Source organism: Gymnoscopelus microlampas, assembly GCF_963454915.1.
Source record: "Gymnoscopelus microlampas genome assembly, chromosome: 7".
Taxonomy (NCBI): domain Eukaryota; kingdom Metazoa; phylum Chordata; class Actinopteri; order Myctophiformes; family Myctophidae; genus Gymnoscopelus; species Gymnoscopelus microlampas.
Window position 1 is genome coordinate 13107597 of NC_139944.1, and position 12997 is coordinate 13120593.

At 39.6% G+C, this 12997-nt stretch overlaps 1 protein-coding gene across 1 annotated transcript in view; it reads right to left on the reverse strand.

Annotated features, from left to right (window-relative positions):
- LOC311048117 (guanine nucleotide-binding protein G(i) subunit alpha-2) overlaps positions 1 to 12997 on the reverse strand; it is a 109848-nt gene that overhangs the window by 20082 nt on the left and 76769 nt on the right. Inside the window, exon 4 of the mRNA XM_084061166.1 lies at positions 4950 to 5110. Coding sequence (XP_083917292.1) covers positions 4950 to 5110 — 161 coding nt within the window. The remainder of the gene's footprint in view (positions 1 to 4949; positions 5111 to 12997) is intronic.

Here is a 12997-nt window from a genome sequence, read left to right on the forward strand (position 1 = left end):
GCTATTCAAAAATAGCAGATATGAGCTTGTACATCTGCTATTTTTGAAAAATAGTGAACATTAAGTGCAAATCTCTGAATATTTTTTACAACAAACAGTTTTTTGAAAAAAACGTTTATGTTGCTATAATATCAGTGGTGTTCCAACTTTTTCATGTCAAGGACCACCAAAATGATATGTATTTGGCCGCGGACCCCCATCTCAAAATATGTTGTTCCAGGGACCCCCAGAGGCACAGACCGGAGTTAAAAATGTTCGTGTATATATATATATATATATATATATATATATATATATATATATATATATATATATATATATATATATATATATATATATATATATATATATATATATATATATAGAGAGAGAGAGACAGAGAGAGAGAGAGAGAGAGAGAGAGAGAGAGACATTTTCAAGATTAAAAAAAAAAAAATCTATATATCTGCTATTTTTTTTATAGCCAAAGAAATCTAAAAATGACACACAAAAGCGTTCCTGGTCTTAATGGGTTACACCCTGGAAATAGTCCTCTCCTCCAGCTCCTAAACTCAACACATCCTCCTCCGCTTATCTTCCTTATAGTAAGCAGGCAGCGTTACAAGTCACTGGTTATATATATATATATATATACTGTATATATATATATATATATATATATATATATATATATATATATATATATATACATACTATATATACACATACATACACACACATACATTTTCACGATTTTCATTTTCAAAAATAGCAGATATACAACCTCATAGGCAGTGCAGCACTCGGTGCCGCGCTATGAGCTTTTAGATCTGCTATTTTTTAATAGCCCAAACAAATCTTTAAAATGACGCGGATGCGTCCCCGGTCTTTAATGGGTGTTTAATCTGTTCCTGGGTGGATTCCGGACGGCCCTTTGAGAAGCAGTGATTTACATGGGACGGTATAATGGAGCACATTCTGTAGGCATTACAGTGTAACTATGACACATTGTGTTCTAGTCACGGCTTTTCTCTCAATTTCCATCTGGAGTGATGGAAGGCGTCCCAGAGGCCCATGAGGTGATAACACCTCGTATCAGCAGCGTATAGCGCCATTACCTCACGGTCTGCTGTCATTTCCTTTCACCATTACATTATGACAACAATATCTGACAAAAAGAAATGGCGCAAGTGGCATCGAGGGTCATTGAGGTAATGAAAATGTGCGTCGGGGGGAATAAAAGCGTGTAATCACAGTTTAGCAACAGGAACAGGTCCCCCAGCATGAAGCCACAAAGTCAAACAGAATGGTCCTGTTTTCACTCAGACACGTTGGCCTCTTGAGACGGACTGTTGCCTCACACAGTTTGCAAATGCTTCCGCCTAACAGCAGTGGTGGAAAGTAACCAAGTACATTTACTTAAGTACTGTACTTAAGTAAAAAATTTAGGTATTTATACTTTACTAGTATTTCCAATACTTTTACTTCTACTCCACTACATCTCAGAGGCAAATATTGTACTTTTACTCCACCACAATTATTTGAACACTTTAGTTACTCGTTACTTTTCAGATATAAATACATTACATTATGAAACATACATTAACCACTTCAGCCCTATTTTACACATAGACTATTTGAAAATAGCCGATCTACAAGATCTTGTAGATCTGCTATTTTCAAATATTTGTGTGCTTTTACTTTTGGTACTCTAAGTATATTTCGATGCCAATACTTTTGTACTTTTACTCAAGTTATTTTTTAATTCTGGACTTTTACTTGTAACAGAGTATTTCTATATTGCAGTATTGGTACTTTTACTTAAGTAAAGAATTTCAGTACCTTTTCCAACCACTGCCTAACAGTCTGTGCAACGGAAGTGCTGAAAATGCCTAGAAAATAAAGCGGGTCCCCCCCCCCATCCGGTGTTACCAATGATACTAATGAAGGCTCTGTTCCATTCAGGTCAGGGTGCTGATATTGTGCATGTTGGCTCACTAGAAACACTCCATTTTGGTTCCCAAATGGCCCCTTATGGTGGGTGTGTAACTCTGAGAGTGTACAAATGGAACCAAATGGACCCGTAAGGGTCCATTTGGTTCCATTTGTACACTCTCAGAGTTATGGGGATCCTTGAAAACAGACAACCACTATGCCACACTAAATGGAACAGAGCCTTAATTAGTATTATTGGTAACACCTGTGCAGGAAGTAAGGAAGGGACCCAATTCATTCCCAATATGGCTGCTGTGCATAGAGGCTATTACCCTCAGCCGCCGGCTTGAACAAAAAAATGGGTGAAGAGATGAAATTGTTATCATCTTGTTAATATCTTGATGTTCACTGGGTGCTCATGTTAGCCAATTTCAATACAACCCATTTAGGGAACACCTCTGTGTCATATTGGCTGTTGCTATATATCGGGCAGAACCCTCTCATCTCCATGTTATTATCTTGTGTTATTAGAATCGGCCTCAGGTCTAAATGGGATATTATAAGTGCTATGAATTACAAGGCACTCTCTAACCTAGCATGATGCTGTGAGCAGGATGCTTGCGCTTTAGTTTCAGCTAATAGGATTGAGTCAATTAGTTATCTTGGGAACCGTTCCTATCATCAGAAATTGATTCGGTGGAAATTAGCCATAGCAAAATCCCTAGAAATTGGGAGATTTCCAGAGACTCCCCACCCACTATTTCAAAATGAATTGGTTTCTCAATGAAGCAATAACACACGGCAGCCACCGGCTTGATCTTTTAATCCCCTTAAGATATTGATGGGACATGGCTTGCATTCAAAACCACCATCAAGATTTGACTGGGCCTCCTACAGCACTATTCCATTTAACCCATTAAGACCTGAGACCAATTCTAAAAAAAGAACAGTTTTCTGAAAAACCTATGTTGCTAATATCAGTGGTTCTCAAACTTTTTTCATGTCAAGGACCCCCAAAATTATATGTATTTGGCCGCCGACTCCCATCTCAAAATAGTGTTGTTCCAGGGACCCCCAGCAGCAAAGATTTGAGTTAAAAATGTTCGCTTTAACTCTCTAAGACCGGGAACGCATCTGTGTGTCATTTTTAGATTTTGTTGTGCTATTCAAAAATAGCAAATATAGTAGATCTGCTATTTTTGAAAAATCATGAAAAGTTGTGCACATATTTGATTTTTTTTTTCTTTTCTTTGCGGACATTTGTAACTCAAATCTTTGCTTCTGGGGGTTCCTGGAACTAAATATTTGACAAATGTTCACTTTAAAAAATACATAATCCAAGATTTTGCCACGAATTTTCACGATTTTTCAAAAATAGCAGATCTACAAGCTCATAGCTCGGCACTCGGTGCCGCGCTACGAGCTTGTATATCTGCTATTTTTGAATAGCCAAATAAATCTAAAAATGACACACAGATGCGTTCCCGGTCTTAATGGGTTAAAAATAATGTATATATTCGAAGATTTGCTATGAGTTTGTATATCTGCTATATTTGAATAGCCAAAGTATAAAATAATAGTTAAAAGTGGTTACACAGACGCTTTCCCGGTTCTCATGGGTTAACCACTTGAACCCTAGCACTCCCTAGTCATTTCTGGGCATATCATAACAGGCCAACATTCGGCGAAGAGATTTGATATAGAAGGAAAAAAGGAGTGTCTGTGGGACCCGGGTCAAGGAAGTATTATAGTAGTTTACCAATACCAAGGTGAAGTGGTTAACTCCCTATACGATGGTAAATTAATATTCAAATTTAGAATATTCCTCGAATATGGGGAAAATATGTATATTCGAATATGAAAATTAATAATATATATATATATAGTTTGACAGGGACAATACAAAATACAATGTATAGTTATAAAAACAAACAAAATATATGTTTTATTGGATCTGAGCACTTGATACATTGTTTTTTGTATTGACCCTGTCAAATACATTTTTTTTAATATTTTTATTTTTATTTTTTGAATAATAATAATATTCGAATATATTCGAATACCTGCCAATTTTTAAGACCAATATTCGAATAATATTTCTGAGCAAAGTTACCAGCCCTACAACACACTGCATCGTGGGTGCTTGTAGATTGTCTATTTTCGCAGTACTGTACAAGCATGGGATAAACGGGATGAATTAAAACAGACAACATAACGGGAAATTGGTCTGTTTTTGTTCACTATAATTCTATCTTTTCCTGATATTGCTTTCCCTTGCCTAAACACAATTTCTAGGCATCATATGTCATTTATAATGCTATGTTAACAGATACAGACTAAATAAGTTCTGACATGAAGCACTTTATAGCACGCTAACGACGCTAACGAGGAGCAGCGCTTGTAAACCGTTCTCCTTGGTAATAGCAAGATGCAGGTGGGGTGATTAATTGAAAGTGAAAAGAAAAACAAACAAACAAATCAATAGAGAGAGAAATAGAGGAAATGAGTGAGCTATGTTGATGTAGAGGCTTGAGTAGGATGTTCTTTTTTTCATTAGAAACAAAAACAAGCAGGTCAAATGAATCCTTATCTAAACAGACGTCACAGTTCATTGGGACAGGGCAGAGTTGTGTTGCATCATCAGACATCAAACTAAAACGTTCTAGTGTCCATCATTAAAGAATTTGGAACGCACGGACGAACACTTTTAGAAACACATGACCGTAGGTACCTAGCCTTCAGATAATCAGTGGCTGTGGCACATCAGCAATTTACAACGCTGACAATCGCACAATACTTTTGTACTTTTACTCAAGTAAAATTTCGAATACAGACTTTTACTCGTAACAGAGTATTTCTACTTTGTGGAATTGCTACTTTTACTTATTAGTCAAAACTAAATCTGAGTACTTCTTCCGACACTGTTGCCTGCAGATAAGAGCACTTGGTGGACGACTCAATAAGCAAGACATGGAGAGAGAGAGAGAAAGAGAGAGAGAGAGAGAGAGAGAACAGGGAAGACCCCAGACACTCACTAGGCCGCCGAGTCGTTGAGCTGGTACTCGCGGTTCCGTGAGAAGCAGTTCTGGACGCCGCCGTCGGCCCACAGCCGCGTGATGACGTTGGACAGGTCTTCTGGTAGGATGCCCTGCTCCTCGGCTGCTGCTGACAGGGCAAACAGCTGGCGGGCATCATCCTGATTAATGGAGAAACACACACAGTGTAAATGAATGCCCTACTTGATCATACTACAGTGTCACACAAAAGTATCAAAAAGTAGCAGATCTACAGGCTCAAAACGCGGCACGAAAAGTATCAAAAGTAGCAGATCTACAAGCTCAAAACGTGGTGCAAAGCGACGCGTTTTGAGCTTATCTGCTACTTTATAGACTTTTTTATTTGAATCCTGAAATGTTACAGTTTTGGACATGTGAGGTTTCCACCTGACAGAGATGATATGCAAGTTGTGTATGATAAATCACAGACAGACAGACAGACAGACAGACAGACAGACAGACAGACAGACAGACTTCAGGGGAACGTTCAGAACCCAAGATATCGTGATCCGAAGATTTGCTGCTCCATTCACTTCTTAGTTAACTTAATACTTAAAACGGCTGTATCTCAGCTCCTGCATACTTTTTTTTTACTATGTATTTTTGGCCCAGACATTCCATTTCAAAGGCGTATAAAATTGAACGGGGAGGTCACGATGACATTTATCTTTTTTTTTCCGCCGGAGCACAGTGATCCCCGCTGTGATTAGCAACCATCAGGGGATCGTTCATACTGGAGATAAATATTCTGTGACTACTTGAAAAAGGTAAGAAAATTGGACAAAATAAAAATGTATTTAGAAAGACAAGTTACAAAGGGAACTGGTTGGAATAGCGTGTTCCTTCCACGCGCTACATGTACGTCCAACCAGGGAAACTCTCCCCGTCAGGTGACAAGAAGGTCAGTTGGCTCTCATGCATTGAAGGAGGCATGAGCTCGGCCCTGGCAGGCTGTGGGGGACTGGTGTAGCGCTGGTGTAGGGCTGGTGTAGCGCCCAGGATCACTTAAGAAATTGGCACCGGGTGAAAAAAATGGGTTACAAAAATCGCGGTATAAAAAAAAAAAAAGAAAAAGTTACATAGTACAGCTTTAAATCGCTTTCCACCTGGCGTCCCAGCGTGGCTCATGTCATTACAGGCAAAACATTTTCCAAGAACAGCAGCGCGACGCAATTTTCTGCGAAAGCTTTCCCCACAATACGGATACTGGGGTTCAAGTGGTTAAGAGTGGATGGATAATGCAGACAATAATCCTCCCTTCCTCCTTAAGAAGGGGCGGGGCATTCTCTCACAGGACAAACACTGGTCTTGCTCCATTATTAAGCCTACTTTATACATCGTCCCGCGGCAGCGTCACTCCAAATGTCTTATTGCGATTAAGTAGCAATCAGACATAGTGCTTACAGCTGCTCTGAGGAGCTTGTCGGCCAGCCACCCCACCAGAGGCCTAGTGCTGTCTGCTATGAAGACAGGCTTTCTTTGGACCGGTGGTGGAAAAAATACTCTCACTTACGTAAAAGGATCAACACTGTAGAAATTGCTCTGTTACAAGTAAAAGTCCGCAATTCAAAATGTACTTGAGTAAAAGTTCAAAAGTATTGGTATCGAAATGTACTTAAAGTACCAAAAGTAGAAAGTACTCATTAGGCAGAAGGTCCCATTTCACAAGTTTTAAAATGCATAAAATATTTTGAAACACGACGCATTGTGAGCTTGTAGATCGGCTATGGCTAGCGTAGGTTTTGTAATAATAATAATCAAAATCTACAAAGTAACTAGTAAACTTAAAGGACAACTTTGTTTTTTTTACAACCAAGGTTTATGTTTTAGATTGTAATTAAAGTAAATAAAAGATGAGTGTTAAAATTCTAAAATGTACTGCTTTCTATAGTTTTAGCAATTTTCGTGATCTTTTTTTTACAGTGGGCGGGGGCATTCTGTCCCGTGGCTAAATATGTCTTTTTTTTACACAATAACCTGGTGTTTTCTTTATTATTATTTACAGTAGCTCTTCTAGCCCCCAATAACTCACGTCTGGCCATCAAAGACCACAGGACCTTTTTTATTGTGTAAAAAAGGCATATTTAGCCACTGGACAGAATGCCCCGCCCACTGTAAAAAATATCGCAAAAATTGCTAAAACTATAGAAAGCAGTAAATAAATAAAAAATAACACTCATCTTTTATTTACTTTAATTACAAGCTAAAATATAAACCTTGGTTGTAAAAAATAAAGTTGTCCTTTAAGTTTTCAAATAATAGTGGAGAAAAAGTATGAATATTTGCCTCTGAGATGTAGTCTGCCTCTGAAGTAAAAGTATCGAAAATTGGAAATACTCAAGTAAAGTAAAAAATACCACAAAATTGAACTTAAGTACAGTACTTGAGTAAATGTGCTTAGTTACTTTTAACCACTGCTTTGGACTAATCAGAGAGAGAGCGATAGAGAGAGAGAGAGAGGATGGTAGGGGTCATGTGACATTATTTGTAAACAAGCACAAATGGCACGCTAGGTCTAGTAGCACAAGGAGCATGAGAAAGACATCCAGCTCCCATCTGCTTAACCCATTAAGACCTGAGATACCATTCTACAAATGTCTTCTAAATCCTAACAGTTTTCTGAAAAAACAAATGCTGCTATATCATGTCAAGGACCCCCAAAATGACATGTATTTGGCCACGGAACTCAACATATTTTGTTCCAGGGACCCCCCAGAAGCAAAGATTTGAGTTACAAATGTTCGCTTTAAAAAATATAATATTCAAAGACGCGTTATGCCGCGCTATGAGCTTGTATATCTGCTATTTTTGAATAACCAAAGAAATCTAAAATGATACACACACACACACACACACACACACACACACATGCTGGCCAACACAAATAGCCTGTTTAACCTACGTCTAGTTCTGCCTGCATGTTTAACAACACGTACTGTAGGTTAATGAGCACATGGATTAAAGCAAAATTAAACCTCACGACCCTTGTGGCCTAATGTGCGAATTTGGGAAACAGTGTGAAAGAAGCCCCCCCCCCGACACTAGCGCTGTGTCCTAAACAATTAACAACAATATGTAAAATGAATAGAATATATAATATTGTTGCTGTCCGGCAGAAACCAGCTAAGTCCATTTTTCAGCTTTTGCATTTTTTCCCATAAACCAGGGTCATTGAACACCCTTTACGTCTGTGTGTTGGTAAAAAAAATATTGAACCAATGAAAAGCATTAAAAAGTACTTCTGACAATTCGAGCTAACTCCATTGGAACCTCAAACTTTCTGCTAAACCAGCTAACTCCACCAAAAGGGGTGGAGTTAGCTGCATGTTTTTTCTGACTCCAGGCTCCACCCCCTTTTGACCTCCAACCTCATTGTGAGCTTGGAGGTCCATTCAGCTGTTCTTATCACTGATGAACAAAACCTCCTAACTCCACTTTGTTTCATTTCCTTAAATAAAAATGAACATTTTTGGAGTTAACTGGTTGCTGCCGGACAGCAGAGACATGTAATATTGTTCCTGCTGTAACTTTAACATTTGCTTTTATGAAATATCCCAGACCATAAGTATTTTATGGAAGATGCTTCTGCTAGTTTGACCGACGCGCAACATGCTGACTTCTATGGAATCCAAATCCAAACTGATCCAAATCGGTCGTGATAACGTGAGATCTTTAATCCATGTGAGTGGTAGAATTTCCACGGAGAGGGCAAAGAGGAGGGAGGTAGAGAAAGATGGACGGAGTAGAAGAGGAGGAAGAGTTGTGTGAGCAGGATGAAAACAAGCCTCCAGGCACCGGGGGATTTAGATGATGAGGCCATTTGGAAGTAAGTCAACGTCACTTTACTGTGTGTCAAGTTGAAGCAATTAAACGCTGTGGTAGAAAAACACTGATAAAACACAGCGGACTGTCAAAAAGAGAAAGCACTACTGAACAGCGGCGCTCTATGGTGTGTGTGTGTGTGTGTGTGTGACAGTGGTGGAAAAAGTACTCACATTTTTTACTTAAGTAAAAGTATCAATACGGCAATGTAGAAATACTCAAGTAAAAGGCCTGTGTTCAACATTTTACTTGAGTAAAAGTACAAAAGTAATGGCATCAAAATATACTTGAAAGTATCAAAAGTGAAAGGAATAAAAAGTTTGAAAATAGCTCAGATCTACAAGCTCACAACGCGTCACATCGCGACACGTTGTGAGCTTGTAGATCTGCTATTTTCAAACAGCCTATGTATAAAATAGTGGTTAATGTATGTTTTATATATAAAAAAAAATATATTAATTATCTGAAAGATATGCTTTCAGATAATTGTAGTGGAGTAAAAGTACAATATTTGCCTCTGAGATGTAGTGGAGAAGAAGTAGTAAGTACAAAAAACGGGAAAACTGAAAAAAAGTTATATACCTCAATATTGTACTTAAGTACAGTATTTGAGTAAATGTACTTAGTTATTTTCCACCACTGGTGTGCATGTGCGGGGGGGGGGGGGGGGTATATTTGCATGTGAAGCTGCAGAGCTTGGGTATATACTGTATATATATCGTCTCTACCGGGTGGAAACCTCATATGACCTAAACTGTTACTTTGTTTTCAGGACTCAAATTAAAAAGTAGCAGAAGTAGCAGATCTACAAGCTTGCGGATCTGCCACTTTGGATGCTTTTGTGTGACGGATTACGTCTCGCACCACCTGGTCCTGACGAAGTATATTGTGAGAGAAATCTATGCGCTGCACCGCCGCGGAAAAGGTAAACAACCTTAGGCTGGGAAAAGTAGACATTTTTATGGGGCAAGTACATTGGATAAGTACCTTTGATCAAATCCTGCACACACACACACACACACACACACACACACACACACACACACACACACACACACACACACACACACACACACACACACACACACACACACACACACACACACACACACACACACACACACACACACACGCAGAGACATACAAGATCCCCTACAAAACAGCAGGCGTTCACACACTCACTGGAGGGAGGGCTTACTCAGCTGATCCAATAACAGTGGATGAAGGATGGCATTCCTGCAGGTTTGCTACAGCGCACAGATTTAAAATGAGTGTCTCGAGTTAGGAGCCAAGTAGTTCATGATCGATCAGACAACACACATATACCCAAGTCCACCGTTTAAACATCACCTCACATCTCTTAAAACACTGGTGTTATTCTCCAAGATCTAACAACAACGGTTTAGAACAGAGATTCGTTTTGAATCGGGAAAAAAATCGATTATGACACGAACAAAAAAAAAACGTTTTTGAACCGAGAATCGCTTGTTTTGAAAAAAATCTAATCGTGACTCCAAGAATCGGAATGGAATTGTGAGATGGCAGACGATTTGCAGCCCTAGTCACACTGCTATGGTGTAAAGAAGTACCAGGAATCAACTATGTGGCACTTTAATGAAGGCACTTCTAGTTCCATAATATTGGTGATCGAAGTCCCTGGGGTGAATGGCTATAGGGGCGCATCCCACATGGGCTCTAATGCGTGACAACGAGTCCCCGGTTCGATTCCCGACTGGCCGGACCATTTGCTGTATGTCACTCGCCTACTCTCTCTCTCCCCGAGTTCCCTGTCTCTTAACCCATCAATAAAAGGCCCCAAAAATGAAATCAAATCCCAAAGGTTACTGTTGAAAAGGTTGTGTACGTGGGTAGGGAGGTATGCTTGTGCGCATGTGAGATCTTCCCCTACTGATACGTCTGGTGACATCTAAATTTAAGGCATAGGCTAAAACTTGGTGAAACGGAAATTTGATATTGAATACAGATTTCCACAAAATCCCACTATCAGTAGGCGAAGATCTCTGATGCCTGGCAAACGGGAAACTAAGGGAGAGGAAGCCTGCAAATGAGTAGACACTTCCCTCCATCTAATCATAAATGCTGATCATAGCAAACGCTTTTATTAATTGCAATGTTTAGGCAGCGGAAAATGCGGATGCTGTTTTTTTTATACCTTATGTAAAGTCAATAGAAGGGACCGTCTCGCTCGGCCTGCTTCAAACACAGTTTTTGACACGCAGAGTTTGTTGAATCTCAACATAACAAAAATAAAAACTAATGAAAAAGGCGAAACTATAATAACCCTGATAAGCACAGCAATACTATGGCAGTGAGAATATAGCAGAGAGAACATAGCAGTGATAATATAGCAGCGAGAACATAGCAGTGATAATATAGCAGAGAGAACATAGCAGTGATAATATAGCAGCGAGAACATAGCAGTGATAATATAGCAGTGAGAACATAGCAGTGATAATATAGCAGTGATACTATGGCAGTGAGAATATAGCAGCTGGCCAAGAATGTGGGGGAAAAATGTCTTCATTTATTCCCCCAAATCCTTAATAAAGTTAAACTAATACTTGGTTAACCGCAGTCGGCTCTGTACTTGGTCCGCTCTACACAAAATCTCTTGGTGGAAAATAGCCACTCTACAAGCTCACTACAAAACAGGGATGCTAGGGTTCTTAAGTGGTTCATTCACGACACACAGAGCCATATCTACACTACGCTGTGCTCAAGCCGCCGAGCCGTGCAAGCTACGCCGACTAAGCCAGTTGTGAAATACACCAGGCACCTTAAACGCTTCATAAATCAAAACCATTTCACAGTAATGAAGTGTTTGGAATAGTGAGACGTACTGTAGTGTGATACTTGACCACAGCTCATTAAAAATATTACACACACATCCTACAAATGCTCTACTCACACTTTTATGAGCGTAATTAATATTCTTAGTTGCATGCATCCACAAAGGACATCTGGCATTCTGTACTCATAATTGCGTCTCAGACATAAATAAACAGTGACAGAAAGAGAGAGAAAGAAAGAGAGAGAGAGAGAGAGAAAGATAGAACGAAAGAAAGTAGAGATCTACTGTATAATGCTGCACACATTGTCTGCTTTTCTGTCTGCAAATGTGTATGTGATCAAATTACGCTTAATGTATTCAAATTTACTTAGGGAGCTGGAATATGACGGTTCGCTTTGAAAGGTAATCTAAGACGTGTTCACCAGAGGGAGAAAGACATTTTCTCTTTCTCTCTCTCTTTCCCTGAGTAATCATTGGGCTTTTATTTCGGTGATGTGTAATCTCCCTGGGCGGCGCACTGAGTCTGAACACTCACACACGCACACGCACACAAACACACACACACACACACACACGCTCACACACGCTCACACACACACACACACACACACACACACACACACACACACACACACACACACACACACACACACACACACACACACACACACACACACACACACACACACACACACACACACACACACACACACACACAAGATGGCAGCACTATATGAGTCAGGACAGCAAAAAAACTTTGTGTGGAGTGGCATGTTCGATTAAACGAAGTAAATAGGCTTTTTGCTGAGTGCGACCCTTTCCTTTTATAAAACATTGGCATGTGACTGGAAGGGAATGGGTTATACTTAGTTGCAAGCCGGTGTCGCTCGCTCCGAAATTTTCAGAGCGCAACAACGGCGAGCAACCAAGTATAACTAGACTAGTATTCTTAGACCATAACAGCATCAATGCCATATAGTCCAGTGGTTCTCAACCAGTGGTCCTTGAGGGGGTTCCAGGTGGTCCCCGGCTAAATGATGGAGAGTTGGTAACCAAAATGGACCCTTATAGGTCTTTAACTCTTGAGAGCGTAAAATGGACCCTTACGGGTCCAATGGAAACCAAACGGACCCTTACGGTTTCATTTTACGCTCTCAAGAGTTAAATTAGTGTTAAACATCTGCATTACTTCATTTACAAGAAGTCTACACAAGTAGAGAATGTAGAAGAATTGCTATTTTGATCAACGTTTGCCTGTTGTCTCTCCTATAGTACTATCCACATCAATACAGCATGGAATTGTGGACAAAATCGTATCCAACGACAACAAAATATTCGGAGTTTTGAGTCCGAGAGGCTTAAATCTCATCAAACGGTGGATCCGTGGCTCAAA